The 19235-nt window shown below is 38.3% G+C and overlaps 1 protein-coding gene across 3 annotated transcripts in view; it reads left to right on the forward strand.

Annotated features, from left to right (window-relative positions):
* The window catches only part of PARD3B (par-3 family cell polarity regulator beta), a 1015886-nt gene that overhangs the window by 840519 nt on the left and 156132 nt on the right, over window positions 1-19235 (forward strand). For all 3 annotated transcript variants that reach the window (XM_045480900.1, XM_045480902.1, XM_045480901.1), the window contains exon 20: window positions 13399-13701. In XM_045480900.1, the coding sequence (XP_045336856.1) occupies window positions 13399-13701 (303 nt within the window). The remainder of the gene's footprint in view (window positions 1-13398; window positions 13702-19235) is intronic.

Raw genomic sequence — 19235 nt, forward strand, 5'->3', positions numbered from 1 at the left:
ATATTTGGGGGGCATGTGCCCTACTATGCTTAGTGAAATAAGTCAGGCAGAGAAAGACAAATATTATATGATTTCATTCATATGTGGAAGTGAAGAAACACAACAGATGAACATAGCTATGGGAAGGGAAGGAAAGATAAAATAAAACAGAGAGGGAGGCAAACCATAAGAAACTCTTAAATACAGAGAACAAACTGAGGGTTGCTGGAGGGAAGATAGGTGGGAAGATGGTCTAAATGGGTGATGGGCATTGAGGGCACTTGTTGGAATGAGCCCTGGGTGTTACATGTAAGTGATGAATCACTGGGCTCTACCCCTGAAACTGATAACTACACTGTATGTTAAGTAACTTGAATTTTTAAAAATAAATTAAAACAAATTTACTGGTATATAAAAAAGGGAGGGAGGGAAGGAAGGAAGGAAGGAAGGAAGGAAGGAAGGAAGGAAGGAAGGAAGGAAGGAAGGAAGGAAAGGCACAGAAGCAGTGAACTTCCTAGAGCCCAGGTTGTGTTCTCTGGATATCACATCCCACTAGAAAGAATGAGTTCCTGGGTGAAATGGCTGCTTCCAAGGTAGGAATACAAGATACTCAACATGAAGCTGGGACAACTTATTTGTCAGAAAGCAAAGAAGCTATCACAGACAATTCGGTCCAGCCAAAAGGACAAAGGAGCCAACATAAAGCAGTTTCCATTTACTAAATATGGGGTAATGTGTGCAAGAAAAAAGAGTAAGGAATGCAATTGATTGAAAACCCTAAATATGTATTGTTTTTGAATGTGACTTCATGATGATACTCACAACCCTTCATTTCCCCCAAAAAGATGTCTCACAAACCATTGGTCACCATTGGAATTGCTAGGGTACTAACCGCTTCCTCTGAAAACTTAGCAATTAAAAAGAATTAAGCATTAATTCTGCCTCCCCTATACTCTGTAATTCAGGGTAATCAAACTTCATTGTAAGTTCACATTAACAGGCTCCAGGTAGACACATCTTTTGGGGGACCAACATTCAACTCACCACAGCACCCTTTCCCACCAAAAGTTGAACCTGAAACTAAGTGTTCAGCTACACTGCCCAATACAACAGCCGCTAGTCACGTGCAATATTTATACTTAAATTAATTAAAATTAAAACTTTAAAGCTTAGGGGTGCCTGGGTGGCTCAGTTGGTTAAGCATCTGACTCCATTTCGGCTCAGGTCATGATCTTGCAGTTTGTGAGTTCAAGCCCCACATAGGGCTCTGTGCTGACATCATGGAGCTACCTTCAGATTTTCTCTCTCCCTCTCTCTCTGCCCCTCCCTCCCCATCAAAAATAAATCAATAAACACTTAAAAAAATAAAAATAAAAATAGGGGCGCCTGGGTGGCGCAGTCGGTTAAGCGTCCGACTTCAGCCAGGTCACGATCTTGCGGTCCGTGAGTTCGAGCCCCGCGTCAGGCTCTGGGCTGATGGCTCAGAGCCTGGAGCCTGTTTCCGATTCTGTGTCTCCCTCTCTCTCTTCCCCTCCCCCGTTCATGCTCTGTCTCTCTCTGTCCCAAAAAAAAAATAAACGTTGGAAAAAAAAAATTTACAAAAAAAAAATAAATAAATAAATAAATAAAAATAAAAAAACTTTGTACCTCAGTCACGCTAGCCACATTTCAAGTGCTCAGTAGTCACACATGCTACTGTATTCAACAGCACATACATAGAACGTTTCCACCATCACCAAAAAGGTCTACCAGGCATTGATGATCTGGAAGTACTTTTCATAAACAGGAAATGTGGGGAGTGGAAGAATAAGTTTAATCACGACACAAAGAAGCAAACAAATCTAGCATGCGGGACCACCTACAGGACAATCTGCCTGGTGTCTGCAACAATTCAGCGGCATGGAACAATTAAAAAGGAAAAAGAATATAGTTCTTTACAGGAAATGAGACTTAAGAGACGTAAGCAGATGTAATGTGTGGATAGTTTTCGGAGCCTGGTCCAGATAAATCCACTGAGAAAGAGACATTTTTTAGGCACTCAGGGAAATTCGTTTATGAACTAGGTTTTTAGATGACATTAAGGGATATTGTTAATTTTCAAGTGGATAATGGCATCGTTGTTATAAAATGTTAATGATTTTTTGTGATATGTTTTCTGAAGTATATAGAGAATAAGTGACTAGGATTTGCCTTCAAAATACTTAGCGAAAAACAAATTTTTGAAGAAAAATTAGATAAAATTGTGGGAACATCTTTAATTATAGAACAAAGAACAGGATAATAGGTATATGGAGGTTCATTGTACTATACTCTGTACTTTGGGGTAGCTGAAAACTTTCACTATATACATTTTTTAAATGTGATCATGTTTAGGGGCACCTGGGTGGCTCAGTCGGTTGAACATCTGACTTTGGCTCAGGTCATGATCTCGCAGTCTGTGAGTTTGAGCCCCGTGTCGGGCTCTGTGCTGACCGCTCAGAGCCTGGAGCCTGCTTTGGGTTCTGTATCTCCCTCTCTCTCTGTTCCTCCTCCACGCACACTCTGTCTCTCTTTCTCAAAAATAAACAAACATGAAAAAAACTGTAATGTGATCATGTTTAGATTGTTTGTACCTAATATAAATGAAAGAAACATTCATACTGAAGTCAAGCACTTAGGTGGAATTCAAAACTCTATTTCCTGCCACTTACCAAATATACAGTCTCTGACAAAACACCTAACCTTTCTGAACGTCAGTTTCCTCATCTCTAAAATTGAGACTTGTGTGCCTTGTGAGAAGTGAGTTCTATAATCATGGGAAAATTCATCATAAATACTATTGATATATGTTCTTCCTGCTGGATAGATGAAATATGAGCTGGGATCGCTCTTCTTTGCTAACCTCCCTGATTTGGAGTGTTTGAAGAACAACCTTGTTTACAGGATTTTTTAAAAAATTCAGTTTTATTTTTAGCTCATAGATCCAACCAGTTCTTACCATCTCCACTGCTACACCTTCATCCAAGCCACCATCTCTCATCTGGGTTATTCTGATAACCCCCAACTGGTCTTCATGGCTTTTTTCTCACCCCACACCCCCACGACCTTCCCAGCTATAGCAGTCAAAGAGATGTCCTTTAACATGTAGTCGGATCATATGGCTTCTTTGCTTGAAACGTGCCATTGGCTTCCTACCTCACTGAGAGTGAAGGGCAAAAGCTTTAGCATGGACGTCAAGGCCCTACATGATCTAGGCTCTAATTTCCTCCCTGGCCCTCTGACTCCTCACTCTCTTACATTGACCTCCCTGCCTGCCTCAGGGCCTTTGTATTTGCTGTCCCCTCTGACTGAGATATACTTCCCCAATTATTTGTGAACATTTTACCCTCCTCTTCAAGCCTTTAACTTAATATTTCCACATATTACCCTACCACATATTTAAATGTGTAACCTTGCCACTCTATCCCCCAACATTCCTAGCACCTTTCCCTATTTATTTTATTTTCCTCTATAGCACTTATTGCCATCTGACATTATTTTTTATTTTACCTGGTTAATTTGTTGCCTGTTTCTGCCTCCCCTGACTAGAGTATAAATTCTATAAAGGCAAGGATTTCTATGCAGTGCTCAATCTCAGCATCAAGAACAAAACCTAAAACATGTACGTGCTCGATAAACATTTATTGAATGATGAATGCAGAAACCTGTAATAGACTCAAAACAAGTTGTCTGGTCTTTGGAGAATGTGTTTATGGATCAATAAGAATGATATGTACTTATCAAAATCAATAGCTGGCTTATAAATTGGTACTTTAGAAGTGTTCAAATTGCTTGAAAAGAGGATGTGTTTCCTTATGCAGTTAAAATATTTTCCCAGCAATCACTGTCTTAATTGTCTTAATTTGTTATGATAACAATTATTTTTTAGGTAATGTCTTTAAAAGAGAAAGAATTATATATAACTAAACTTAGAATTGACCAGTTCTAATTTGTTAGGTTCCATCACGTTTATTTTATTTATTTATTTATTTATTTATTTATTTTAATGTTTATTTTTGAGAGAAAGAGTGGAGCAGGGGGCGGGGCACAGAGAGAGAGACACAGAATCTGAAGCAGGCTCCAGGCTCTGAGCCATCAGCACAGAGCCTGACGTGGGTCCCGACCTGTGAGATCATGACCTGAGCGGAAGTTGGCCGCTTAACTGGCTGAGCCACCCAGGCACCCCGCATCACATTTATTTTAAAAGGTATAAATAGCGTCATTGGCATTTTTTGCCTTAATTTTGTTTTCTGTTTTAAGTTTTTTTTAATTGGGCTATAATTTGCATACAGTGAAATATGTAAGCCTCATATAAACGAAAGAATGTATTCCTTTTTTTTCAAGTTTTATTTATTTTGAGAGAAAGAGAGAGTGTGAGCAGGGTAAGGGCAGAAAGATAGGGAGAGAGAGAACCCCAAGCAGGCTCTGCATGGACAGCACAGGGATTGATCTCACAAACTGTGAGATCATGACCTGAGCCAAAATCAAGAGTCAGATGCTCAGTTGACCGAGCCACCCAGGTGCCCCAACAGAAGAATGTATTCTATTTTGATGAATGTATTTCAAGATACAGAATATTTCTCTCACCCAAGAATGCTTCCCATTCCCATGCCTTTCCCTGTTCAGTGCATCCCCCACTTCAGGAATCAACTGATCTCATTTCTATCACCATAGGATTGCTTTGCCTAAGCTAGAATTTCTTACAGTTGAAATCAGGTAGTAAGTTTATGTGTGTGTATATTCAGCTTCTTTCACTGAGCATGATAATTTTGAGATTCATCCCTGTTGTTATTTCAGTAGCTTATTTTTTGTTGTTGTTGTTGCCATTGCTGATTTACACTCTGTCATATGAACACATCATTGTTTGGTTATCCATTCTCCTGCTAATGGACATCTGAGTTATTTCCATTTCTTGCCATGATGAATAAGGCTGCTACCTCACACTCTTTAAGGATTTCTGTGGACCTCTGTTATGGATTCTCTTGTGTATCTGAGAGGTGAATTGTTAGGTCACAGCTTTGGTGCATGTCTAGTTTTATAAGGGGCTCCCAGATCTTTTTCCAAAAGGATTCTGTTATTTTCCAACAGCTGTGTACAAAAGTTCTGGATGCTCCTCATCTTTTCCAACATTTGGTGTTGTCATTCTTCTTCATTTTGATAAGGGTATCTCATTGTGGCTTTAATTTGCCTTTCTCTAATGACTTCTAACATTCAGGGTATCTTTATTTGCTTAGTAGGCACTTCTAGATCTTCCTTTGTAAAGTATCTGTTTATATCTTTTGCCCAGTTCTAATTGGGTCATTTTTCCTTTTGTTACTAAGTTGCAAGTACTTTTAGTATTTTTTATATAAATCCTTGGTTATATATGTGTGTCACAAATGTCTTCTCTCATTTGCCAATCATTTTCCTCATGCTTTTTAATGAGACATTTTTAATTTTGGTGAAGTTCAACTTAACCAATTTTTCTTCTATGACCCATTCTTTCTGTGTCCTTTCCAAGAACTATTTGCCTACCCCAAGGTTGTGAGGATATTCTCCTTTATTTGGTTCTAGTAGCTTTATTGTTGTAGCCCTTATGTTCAGGCTTATCTTCCATCTTGGATTGTTTTTTGTTATACTACAATGCAGGCACCAGAGTTCTTGTTTCCCTTAGAGATTTTCCAGCACCACTTGCTGAGAGATTCTCCCTTCTAAATCAAATTGTTTCGTTATGTTTGTTATAAATCACTTCACCAAATACGTGTGGGTATATTACTGGACCCTGCCTTCTACCCCATTTGTCTATTTGTCTAACCATTGCCCCAACTACTGAAGCTTTATAGTAAGTCCTAAAGATAGTAGTGTAAATCTTCAAACTTATTCTTATTTTTCAAAATTATTTTGGCTGTTCTTTGCCCTTAACTTTCCAAATCAATTTTAAAATCACATTGTTAATTTTTGGAAAGTAAACCTGATAGGGGTTTGATTGGAAAGATGTTAATCTCTTCATTTGGATGAATTGACATTTTGCAATATTGACTCTTCTGCTCTATGAACAAGGTAGAACTTTCCATTTATTTAGATCTTCTTTAATTTGTCTCACAAGTATTTTATTGTCTTCAGTGCAGAGAACTTGCACATCTTTTGTTAAATTTATTCTTAAGTTTGTAATGTTCTTTAATCCTACTTTAAATGGTATTGTTTTCTTGATTTTATTGAGTACCTCTTCACTACTAGTACGTACGAATACAATTGACTTTTCTATGTGCAACTTGTATCCTACGACATTAACGATAAAACTATAATTCAAGAAAACTTTTCTGATAGAAGCAGTACACTTATAAGTATATATTGAAAGCATTATCCACCCAGAATGACTTTTCTAGTAAGATCATTGGACTTCAAAGAAAAGAATTTGACAAGATAAGCAAAAAGAGTAAGTAATTTATAAGAGAAATAAAATTAGATTATCATCCAACTTTTCCAATAGCAGCATTTTGTCATAAGAAAATGATGTCACATATTTAAATACTCAAGTGGAAAGGTAGATAATTTTATATACAGCAAATGTGGCTGTGAAGTATAAAAGACGTACTGTTACCAACTGAAGAAACACTGTTCCATGAGTTCTTCCTGAGAAATCCAGTAGATAACTGCATATTCATTGGCATATCATTCACAACTTTTGGTCTTTATTAAATATGTATTTATTTTAATATATTAATTAGTTATTTGTAGAGCTAAGATTAAATGAAAGCTGAACTAATGACAGTATGTAGCTGCTATATGCCTTAACAATGTAGATGTGATACAACTACAAAAATGTAGGGATGACAGAAAGAACATATGGAAAATAGAAGTTTAACTCTTTTTATAATCATTTTGTTAGTGGTAGTATTTGGTATTGCTATTCTGAAACTGTTATATATGTAATACAGAGTAGAGCAAGTTGTAATCATGGGATATTTAGTTCTAGTATTCCCTGTGTCTTGAGGAGCAAGATTCTTAATGTGGAAGAAAGGAGATAACGTATGTAATGTAGAAATATGGCTGTAGTTGTGAAGAGAGACCCTATGGAGACCTTATCCCGCAAAGGTCAATTTCTTGACCTCAGTTGATAGTTACAATCATGTTTGCTTTAGAGCAGCTCTTAGATCCATAGATTTGTTTTGCATGACTTTCTGTATCATTGTTTCCTTTTATAACGAAAGATTAGACAAACAAATGAAAAAAGGCGTAACAGGACTTTCCTCATCAAAACTTTAAATATTAAACTCATGTTACATCAACCTTAAAGAAATTTGCCAATACTGCCTACTAAATGTGTTCCTTTTGTGGGAGAAGTATGGGTGGATGACTCAAACCAGTCTGTTGCACATCAGACTTGCCCCCCGGAATGAAATAAATCATGCACTTCCATGCCCTTTTACTTGGGTCCTTCCTTCTCACTGGAGTACCTCATACCATTTCTATATCTCTCCTCCTGGAACAAGGTGGACAGGTTCCTGCGAAATCCAGTTCACGTGGGGGGCCCTGGGTGGCTCAGTGATTAGGTGTCTAACTCTTGGAATCAGCTCAGGTCATGATCCCATGGTTCGTAGGTTTGGGCCCTGCTTCTGGCTCAACGCTGATAGCACAGAGCCTTCTTGGAAGTCTCTCTGTCTCCCTCTGTCTCAACCCCTCCCCCGCTTGCTCCTTTTCTCTCTCTTTCTCTCAAAAAAATAAATAAACTTAAATAAAAATCCAGTCCATGTGGCACCACCTTCATGATTTTCCCTCAGAACCCCGAGGCTGAATTGACTCTGACCTCTGTACATGCAGTATCTTTGTTTTCCCACTGAATTGTAGTTACTTGCGTATATCTCCCTGACAGTGAGTTGGGGACTGAGAATTTTTCTTTTGTTTTTTTATTTCTACAATATGATCTAATATCAGTAAGTATGAGTGATAAATCAGTTATTCAGCCAAAATTAACAGAAAGAGAACTCACAGGACCCTCAAGGAGCTTATAGTCTAGTTCTGGAAGCAAAATGTCTAGAAATGAAACAAAACTCTTTTCATTTTATTTTTTTATTTTGATTTTTTTTTACAAAATAATATGTAACAATTACAGATTAATAGAGAATTTACTGGATATATGAGTTGAAGAGGGGAATTGTGGAGATCAATATGGAGCTGTAAATGAGTTTAAATGAATTTTAAATGAATAGAGTTTTTATTCTAGAAAAAATCTAGTCAAAGATTTGATTAATGGAGAATGGGTACTCTAGGCAAAAGCAGTTGATTTGAAACGGACCAAACAAATGTTCAATGAACAGTAATTTGAAAAAAATTGTCATAACTGAGTTGATAATGGAATCATGAAAAATCAGGTTTGCAAGACAAAGGATGCCTGCTGTTGCCTGTTTAAATTTTTTTTTTTTTAAGTTTTGATTCACTATGACAGTCAGTATGTAGTTGTAAGGGACTTTTTTATATTTTTTAAATGTTTTAAATTATCCTAAAAATATATGGTATAAAAATTCAGATAGTGTGCCTCCAATTACATTTTCCAGAGCAATCACTGTTAGGAAATTCTTTTCTATCCTTCCAGACATTTTCTATGTATATGCAAGAATATGTAATATATCATACAAATATCTATATCTATCTTGGCACATATGTATATCTTATTTCCTTTTAGTATGGGAATAGTATGCTCATATTTTTTTAGCTGCATCATATGTCTTTCCTAGTCCCCTGTTACTGCACATTTAGGCGACTCTTCATTTTTCACTATTTTGATAGCATGTACTATGTTTTTTTCTTTTTTATCATATCTGGGATTCCTTAGTTACAATAAAGACATTTATTCCATTTTCATTTATTGTCATAAAAGATAAATCTAGTCATCTGATTTTATATTACTCTTTTTTACAGCTTCTCCGGTTTTCTATATGGTCGGAGTTTTGTTTTGTCCATCCCTCTTCTGATAATTTGTTGTTTGAGTGGCTTTTTCTTGTAGTAATATTTAGTATATACCACATCCTCTATTTCCTGATTTATCAACTTTCAACAGTAACTACTGATCCCTACTCTAAAAAGTGAGGGAATGAATACACTGTCTCCTAACATCCTTATTGATTTCTGACTTTCACTAATGATTATCATGTTTATATTGCCAGCGTTTATCATATTTGTGTTTTTCCATAATTATGCTGCTACAAATGTTTACCCTTAATGTGAGGTTAAGGTCCTGCTCACCATCACACCTGTCATTCCACAGCTTTATCGAGTTGACTTCCTCATTTTGATTCAATTTTTGGTTGACTGATTATAATTGTTAAGTAGTTTTTCACAACAGGTCAACAAGCTATAGTCCCTTGAGTTTTGAAATGTTTGAGAATGTTTTTCGTTGGGCTTTATTTATGTTTGAGGCTAGCCTCAGTTTGCCTGAATTTTTAGAAGACTTGATTCTTCTCCTTCTGGAAATAATACTTATGCATACTACATGCATTAATAACCCCTAATATTTTCTCTTTTATCGTATTTAATTTTTTCAAAAGCTTGTTATGACCCATTAAATTAATTTCATATTATATAGTGTTTAAATAATACTTTTAAATATAGTGTTAGAGGACATGGAGGGCATAGCGATCTAAGGTCACTGGTAGGTAGCTTCAATTCCATATGTTCTTCCAAAATATCTTCTTGCCACATCCGCTGGGTGCATGCCCAGGGGGCTTGTTTTCCATGGTCTTCCATTTTGGGAGAGCAGATCAATTTGAAAGAGATCAGCTTCCTTAGTGAAGCCTCTTAGATTATTGGTTTTATTTTGATGAGTTTGTGTTTATTTATCTCTGCTCTGCTAATTCTGCCTTTCAGCTACAAAATAGGTTGGAGCTTCTTTTCTCTTCTCTCCTTTTACTCCATGAAGGTTCTTCAGTGTAGGACAAAATATATGTCCCAGAGGAAATATCAATCTTCTAGCTCCACCTCTCCTCCAAGCTTAATTCGGCACCTCACAAAGATTTACCCCTCAATTCCAGGATCTTACACTGGCCTTCAAACTATATTTTTTCTGAATGAAAGTTTGTTGTCTGTAGTCGCCTGGACTCTGGATCTTACTTTCAGTGAAATGTGTACCCTGCTAGAGACAGAGGCATGTATCAGCTCTTGATGTACTCCCTCTTTTGGGGTGAGTCCAAATTTCATTGCATGGTGTAAGATTATGGTCATTCTCTAATTCTACTGTAGATGAAATTTCCTTCCCAGTTTCTCAATTTGCTTGTTCATTTAGAGTTTGAGGGAGGGAAATAAAGTAACCATACTCTTACTCCATCATTTACTATAATCTATTGTTAGAAATCCTTGATCTGACAGAGATATGATGTAAATGGTCTTTAGGGAAGCTTATCCAACAGTCTTATAAGGCAGAGATTAAAGCATTATAAGATAATACACCAAAAAAATGTTAGAATAATCTAGGCTAGCACAGTCCAATAAAACATTCTGCAATGATGGAATTAGTCTATATCTATCTACAGTGTCTGGTATAGTAGTCATGAGCCACATGTGGCTATAGAGCACTTGGAATGTGGTTTATGAAACTGAGAAAGTGAATTTTAAATTTCAGTTCATTGTAGTTCATTCTAATTTAAATGTTTATAGCATCATGTGGTAGTGGCCACCATATTGGACAGTACACAGGTAGGCAATATAAAGCCTGAATACTAGAGTTTGGTGAAAGAAATGGAAACAAAAGAGGGTATCCAAGAGTTATAATGGAAACAAGAAACAACAATGCTTTTGCAAGGAAAGAGAGAGAAGAAATTTAAGTAATTCAAAGGCACTGTGCTGGGGAGAATGGGAAAGCCGATGGTACCATCCAATAAAAAGGACATATGATCAAGAGCTATTTTGAAAAATAGATATTTTAACAGGTTGAGGTCCCAGTGATATGAAGACCTCTAAGTGGAAATGATAATAAACAATTAGAATTCTCACACCGAATTAGGGCAGAGAGAGGTCAGAACTACCAAAAACAAACAAAACAAAACAAAACAAAACAAAACAAAACAAAACAAAACAAAACAAAACAAAAATCCATTTCCTTGACATTTCTCTCTGGACAGAGTCTCTTCTGCCTCCATACACCCCTTTTCAGATTGCCTTGTCCTCCCCCACATGGAGAGACCCTGACATATGGCATAATAATGACGGTTCAGAGAAATTGCTATTTCACCTACTGAGTGATTAATATGAAATTAGTTACTGAAACAGTGTTGCAGAGAGGATCAAGGAGAAATTTAGTTTTGTTTTAGAAAGAAAAAATACAAGATAAAATACTGCTTTGCATACACAGAGTACTTTTCATCTGAGAATCTTTCCATACCCAGAGTCTAATTAATGAGAAAACCTCTAAGAAAGGGAAGCGATGAGATAAGGGGCACAGATACTGGTGTTCTATTTCTGTGACTTTTAAAAATCACGCTTGCTGTTTTCTTCTTTCATTAATGCACAAGTGGAGCTTTATGCAGCCTCCATGAGATGTTCATCTTTCTACTGAATGATTCCTCATGAAATCTCATGAAAGCATCGCACTTAGGAGGCATGGTAACCACACAGAACCCCACCCCCTGACTTTATTGATGTCCTGCGCTCTCTTTGCCATGGAAATTCATCCCTATCATCATAGTGCAGCGAATGTTCTCTGATAATCCCGTCTGCACTGTCCCTGAGAGGACAGTTTTGTTGCAGAATAGAGTGAGTTATCTTCTTTATAAAAAATTATTCAAAACAAACATCCATGAACCTAGGACTAACCTGCATTGAAAAAGGACCGGCAGGCCTTCTTAACAGGTACCCTACCGTGTAATCTCCCTTTCATCTTCATTCAGAATCCCTTGGAGACTCAAGCTCCTCTTTACAAAAATATAAATTCTTCTAATTACTTATGTGTAGGGCACATGATTTGACCTAGTCAAAAGAGATATGCAGCAATGTGTCCTGACATTTATTTTCATCTGTTGTGGCTTGAGATGGATGCTGGATTTTTGTCCTATACCTTCTTCTTCTTCATGTTGTTGTTTTTTTTCCTTGCCTTCTCTCCACTGGATAGGGGGAGGGAGGGAAGCCATTCTGCCAAAAGAGAAAATGCCTTGAAAGATAAAGATAATAAGCAAAGCTAGCTGCCACGTGCAAACATAGGTGTTTTTGCTTGAAGAGGAGAAGATACCGAGAGAGTTCAGTTTTGTTTTGTTTTTAATTCATCCAAGCTTTCTATAAATGTACCCAGGCATGTACAGATCTTTCACTTCTAGCCCACGGCCCTCTCATATTCTCAGAGCCCAGGCTTGTCCCCATCATTTCTTGAGTTCTTGCTTTTGCTGCCTGAGCCAGCATCGCCTGGCTTCTCCCGTCCTGTATGCATGCAGTGCACTGGGTTTGCCCAGTGATGTAAGGTTCCGTTCGTTCCTCGTTAGCACGGTACACCTCCTGACACCATCAGATCACCATTGTCCAATAAGATGCCACAGTGACCTTTGCGTTTTAACACGCAACTGAGAATTCAGGAGAGCTGATCTAACACTTTCCAGATTAAATGTCACATTCTTAAAATTCAGATGGATTTGGAATCCACCTAGGTTTATGTTTTGCTTCCATTGCCAGCAGTCTACACAGCACACTGATTAGTAGTAGCATTTTGTAATATCACTTAAGGCTTGAGCGCTGTGGAATTCTGCCAGTAATGTTTAATTCACTTATATGTGCCAATTCATCTCTGTCAGGAGCCTATTAATTTCTTCACTATTTTACTCTGTCCCTAGCCCCTATATAATGAGGCACAATGATCCCCATTTGTGTAACCAAAAAACTTAGAATCTCTCATAAATTACCTCTGATCCCACTGCTTTTAGTGACCAGAAAGCCTCTGTATTTCTTTTTCATATTTAAATCAATTTTGCTAAGCTCTTTTCCTTAAAGGAATACACTAGAATTCTAGGGTACCAAATGGTGAAATCACAGCCAAAGTATACGATTCTGATGGGCTCTTTAACATGCATCCCTCTCCCAAGGAAGACTTCCATAATATCACACCACAGATGTACTGTTCCCCCAGGCACATCCCATTTGTAGGAAGGGAATTTTCATGAAAATCAGCCTCTGACTCTGCTATCAGCCCAGTCATCAGTGGGCAAGATGTCAAAATACCTATAGCGTTGCTGTAGAAGTAAAGACCCGCAACAAATAAAAGTCAGAGATAAAAAATTAACCCCATGAATATTCTGTTGGCATTTCTACATGGTGTGAATTTGGGTTAACAGGAGAGCAACAGCTAAGTGACTGATTAGGAGAAATCAACATAGATTCAGGAGAGTCTATCATATTACAACATGAAATTCACATATGTCTCTGCTACATGTTCTACTTTTTTTTCAGGATTGGAGCAAAACACCAGGAGCTAAGGGAAAAGCAGGCAAGAGGTCTTATTGATTATGCTACTGGTGGAATTGGATCACTGCATGATATGGACGATGATGAAATGGACCCCAATTACGCCAGAGTGAACCACTTCCGGGAACCATGTGCATCAGCAAATGTCTACAGGTCACCATCTCCACCTCGGGCTGGACCATTGGGTTACCCACGGGATGGCCGTCCACTGTCTCCAGAGAGAGACCACTTAGAGGGTCTCTATGCCAAAGTCAACAAACCATACCATCCACCGATGCCAGTTGACAGGTAATATAACTTACTAGAAGACAAATAGAGTTTTAATTCAGTAAGTTTCAAATCATCTCTACTGCTGAAGCAGATAAAAATATGTCTTTTAATCTATTAAAACTGAAATGGCATAGGACTCTTGATAAGAGCTATGCTTTGACCTGCCCGTAAGGTATCAGCCATCAAAAATAAAACCAAATAGCCAGTTATACGGCGGCATGAATGGATAGCAGTCATTGAGTTCATGGTGCAACAGAGAGCAGTTTTTGAATGAATATTGTGACAGAGGACTAATGATGAAAACTTGGAGGGACATTTACCTGTCTCCTAAAAGTCCTACTGTGAAAGACTTATTCAGGAAGATGGCCTGACCCTGGGAGGTGAGGAGTCAGAGAAGAGAATAGTGACTTCTGTGTAGGTATAATGGAGCTAGAATTACAGACAGCTGCACGGGTGCAGAGGACCTTGAAAAGTAAGGTTGGGATTTTACACTCAAGGAAAATGTGATCCTGTATAGATTTTCATGGATGATCAGAGGTAGAAAAGGAGATAATCTTAGCAATAGGAGTTTGATGAAGTAGAGAAAGATAAGAGGTGACAAGGCCAAGGATCTTTAGGCTTAGCAGCTAAGGAAAGAGATAATAAGACCATCTGTCAGTACAATTGAAGTAGGTAGGAAAGAAGATGATTTCAAGCCCACCTCCTGCCAAAAATAAAATGTCTCATCTCTTGAAACGCTGATATAAGAGAGTTTTAGTCAATATACATTGTTAGGTGACCCCTGGAATTACGCGCAAGGAACGAGTTGACTGACCTTGGTTTAATGGGGCTGTAGCTTGAATTCTGGAGGGAGGAGGTGAGGGGGAAGGGTGGCGGACACAAAGAACTCTCATTCTAGATGAAAAAAAGACTTGTTTTCCAGATTTCTTTTGGTCCTGACAACCACCCAGTCCCTATTAGTAACCAGCTTTTGTGTGATAGCATGATATATTGCATCTGTTTACCGTTTACATTTCCCCAGCTGGGTGATATTATGCACTTTCAATTAGGTTGGGGAGAGGAAGGGAAATCATGGCATTTTTATGCAGACTGTAAAGTGTAGCTTCACAAGACTGATTACCTTTCAGAGCCTTTCCAATAACCAAGTGGGAAGGAAGGAGCAATTTTTAATCCTTACTGTCAAGCTTCCAGGTTGATAGTATTAAAGAAAGATGGTCAAGTTTTTCTTTGGGATAAAATGAAAATATAAATTCCTATGACTGTGTGAGACAGCCCTGATAACTAAACTGTTAATTCAAACAACTGATTAAGAGTTGGCCTTTTCTCCTAAGCTTTCATATACGGCTGAATTTTTATCATGTAAATGATAATACCACTCATGAGCCTCCTCTGGCCCAGACCAAAGCCAATCTCACTTTCCCTAAATCAAACTGGTCTTCATAGCAATCCCCTTTGCATGCGTCCACTGCTAGAATCCCAGCACAGAGGGCCTGTTTCTAGGAACCTCCAAAGCCAATATTCCCCTGTACTAATTCCATGGAAATAAACGTGAGGCATTCTATTAAAAAAAAGTTCACTGGCCAAATGCGTATGAAGAATTCTGGGTTAAGCCACACTGAGCAGGTTTTCTTACTGCAGTCTTCATATCCCCAATATGCTAATATGCATTGTAAGCCTCTAAAAAGGAGCATACAACAATCAGCACTAACTTTCCAAATTGTTGTCCCCGCACGCTTATTTTTTTTCCCAGATCTTATGGTTATTCTTTGGAATACAAAGAGACTCTATCCTAAGCCAGTTTTCACCATTGACATTTGACCGGTAAATAAATTTCTTAGGGTAATGTTAACTGTAGCCAGTGTAGAATAATATGAAAAAATATTATTTACTCCCCAACCCAGAGATATGTATAGGTGATAGTCTTTCCTTTGGCTCTGACCCCATTGTATTAATAAATGATCTGAAGCTCTGTCTTCAGTGGAGTTTCAGTCACTTGTCATATTTTTGGATAATAGATCAAAGTATGACTCTTTATACCAGAATTATCTTTATTCTGCTCTTCTCTTTCGTTGTGTCTAAAGATTGTTCTGCTACCTGTTCTTTAAGTGTTAAAACAAGCAGTTTTTGTCTTGGCACACAATAAGTGCTCGATAACACTACCTGGTATCATCAACATTGTTATTATTATTATTGTCCTTTATCAGTGAAATTCTCAACTTTCCTGATATGCCTGGAACCAGGCGAGTCTACGAGGAGAGTGTCTATTAGCAGGAACCATGAGTTGCAAACCTACCCTTATGTACAGTTAGAGGCATGTCATTCGTTTTGTCATCTCTTTGTTCTTTCATTCAACAGACACTCATTTGGCATCTACTGTGTTCCGCCTACTGTAGTAAGTTCTAGGGAAGATACAAAGATGACTAAGAAATGGCCCCAGTCCAGAGGAAGTCATATTCTAGTTAGAAGGAGATCAACACGTATGGAAATAGATCGTTGCAACATAATGTAAATAGAGGAGGAAGCTTTTCTAACTCTGCCGGTCAGGAAGGGTCTTCAAAAGGAAGTGATATTTGGACTGACTCTAGAAAGATTAGTAAATATTGACTCCATCCAGTAGAAAAATTGTTTTCTTCTATAAAAGAATTAGGACATACAAGGTTAAAGTGGCCTGAAACAGCATGGCATAGTAGGGAAGTTCAGAAGCATCCTGAACATGGAGTGTGAATGGGAAAGAAAGTAATATGAATAGGAAGTGGGTCTGGAAAGCAGGTTAGAGCCATGTTATAAATGAATAGGTTCTATCTTATGTTCACATCTCTTGATTGGTAGTAGCTGTCTGGAAATCTGTGATAAGAAGGGCTCTGAAGTTATACTTAAATCATAGTGTCAACACAGGGTTCCAGAGGATGAATGGAAGATGTGTGCAATAGGTATTTATATATTGGCTAATCCAATGGACAGTGGGAGCCATCAAGTGTCATAATTGGGGAATGAGCTGATAGTTTTGTACTTGGAGAAAATAGCTCTGCCAGTTTGATGGCAGACAAAATGGAAGATGGTTAGACTCTGAGACAAATTAAAATATGATTACAGCATTGGAAGTTGGGAAGGACATGGAATAAGAAAGTGGCATTGTATACAGGAGAAAATAAGAAACAGTCAAAAACTTTGGTTTCAAACTAAGAGAAAGATGTTTAGCAGAGACCAGAGAAGTGAGGCTTCCAAATACTTCAGAGAGATCAGTAAAAAGAGAAATAAAAAGAGGATTTAGGAAATAGCCACTAAGAGGTCTTCAATTAATTTAGAACAATTTCAGCAGCTAGATAGGAGCAGAGAGAAATTGCAATGTGATGAGAATTGATAAGGTGGTAAGAACGTAGCAAGGTTGGTGATAAAGAGAGCATTGATGTTATAAGATGGAAAAGTGGGGGCGTGCTTGGGTGGCTCGGTTGGTTAAGCGTCCAACTCTTGATGTTGGCTCAGGTCATGATCTCACGGTTCAGGAGACTGAGCCCACGTCAGACTCCACACTGACGGTGCAGTGCCTGCTTGGGGTTCTTTCTCCCTCTCTCTCTCTACCCCTCCCCTGCTTACACACATGTGCACTTGCTCGCTCTCTCTCTCTCTCTCTCTCTCTCTCTCTCAAAATAAATAAGTAAACATTTTTAAAAAAGATGGAAAAGGTTGCAGCTTTGAAGTTCCTTACATAATAGTACAATAGACCCTTGAACAATTCAGGGGTTAGGGGCACTGAGCCCCACACAGTTGAAAATCTGTGTACAACTTTGACTCCCCCAAAACTTAAGTACTAATAGCCTACTGTTGACCAAAAATCTTACCAATAACATATCCAATTAACACATTTTATATTTTATATGTATTACATACTACATTCTTACAACAAAGTAAGCTAGAGGGAAAAATGTTGAGAAAATACATTTATAGTACTGTACTCTTTTTTAAAAATCTGTGTATAAGTGGACCCCCACAGCTCAAGCAAGTGTTGTTCAAGGGTCAAGCACATTTCAGAGTTAACCAGAGAATTCAGCGGCCATCCAGAATAACTTTCTAACATTATCATTGTAGAAACTGAGACCTGGAAAAGTTGAATGACTTGCCCATGTCACACACATAGCACGGAGTTAGGACTTTATTCTAGATTCCTCTGTGTTATACAGTCTTCTTTTCCCTACCCCACACCACTATATAGACCCGTACTCTCATTTCCTACTTAAGGAAACCAGATAGGTGGATTGGCACCCATTAGTCTCCCGGCATGCTAATGGCAGGTTAAATCTCGGGCTTTGGAATGACACTGACCTGAGTTCAGTCCTCTTCCAGATAGTATTGCATGATTTCCAGTGAGTTAACTTTTCTGAGATGCTGTGTCTCATCTTCATGCATGTAATTCAACAAACCTGAGAGTTCATCAGGGAACAAGGAGGAAGATGGGTACCTTTCTAGAGCTTACAGTCCAGTGGAGGCTACAAGGATGTACACATGCAATGAGAGCACAGCGTGAAAACGTACTACTTATGGGAGACACAGGGCAACTGCTGCAGCTGGAGCTTGTGGGTGGGAGGCATAGAGAATGGTGTAGGGGTGAGAAAAACCATGGTATGTTAGAGGAACTACAAGAAGCTCAATAAAATAGAAACCTGAGTGAGAGAGTAAATGGCAAGAGATAAAAATGGGCGGGTCTGAGAGCTGGGCAAAAGGCCGATGATACAGCCTTGCTGGGGATTTTGGACTCTGTCCTGAGATGTGGGGCAGGGGTAGAGCAGGGAAAGCCTCCCTTAATGTGACACACATCCTGTGCTTAAACCTACTATTAAATGGCAATTTACCCTCCCCTCCTTATTTGCAAAAGGAGGATTATCATAACAGCTTTACATGTTATGATGATTAAATACAATCTTACATTTTGCATTTTTTGGTATCTCTATATAAAACTTCTATCTGACCATGTCTCTCTACGTCACAGAAACATGTCATATGTGTGGCCCACAGTGGCTTTCCAATAGGGACAACTAGCTTCTGCTTTTACCTCCCTTCTCAAGGCTTCTCAAGGCTTGGCCCTGAATCTTCAGGCTTTCTAAGAACAACTTGGCTTAGAAAGGATTCTTCTCTAAATGATGGTGGCTAAACACAGTCCCTATCACTATGACAGAATCATCAGACTGGATTTTCATGGCGCTGCTTCTTTCGGGATTTGAATACCGCAGGGGTTAAGTCCTGTCTCCACATACCTGACAGCTACTTGGGGTAGAATGTGTTGGTTTCTCACTGAGACCAGCGATTGGAGGGCTCCCACAATATATGAACATTAAGGCTTTGTATTTGAGTGAGCTTAGAATAGTCCCAGGCATGTAAGGGACTGACACGGCTGCAGTTTTGCATTCATTCACATGATTCCTTGACATTCTTTACTAGAGGTTGCCAAATATCTTTGATCACATACCCTAACAGTAAAAATACTTTTGGGTGTTACTCCTCAAAATGTGTGCATTTGTTTCTAAGTGATATATTCGTACTTACCCTACTAATGATAC

This window comes from Leopardus geoffroyi, chromosome C1, assembly GCF_018350155.1.
Source record: "Leopardus geoffroyi isolate Oge1 chromosome C1, O.geoffroyi_Oge1_pat1.0, whole genome shotgun sequence".
Classification (NCBI taxonomy): Eukaryota; Metazoa; Chordata; class Mammalia; order Carnivora; family Felidae; genus Leopardus; species Leopardus geoffroyi.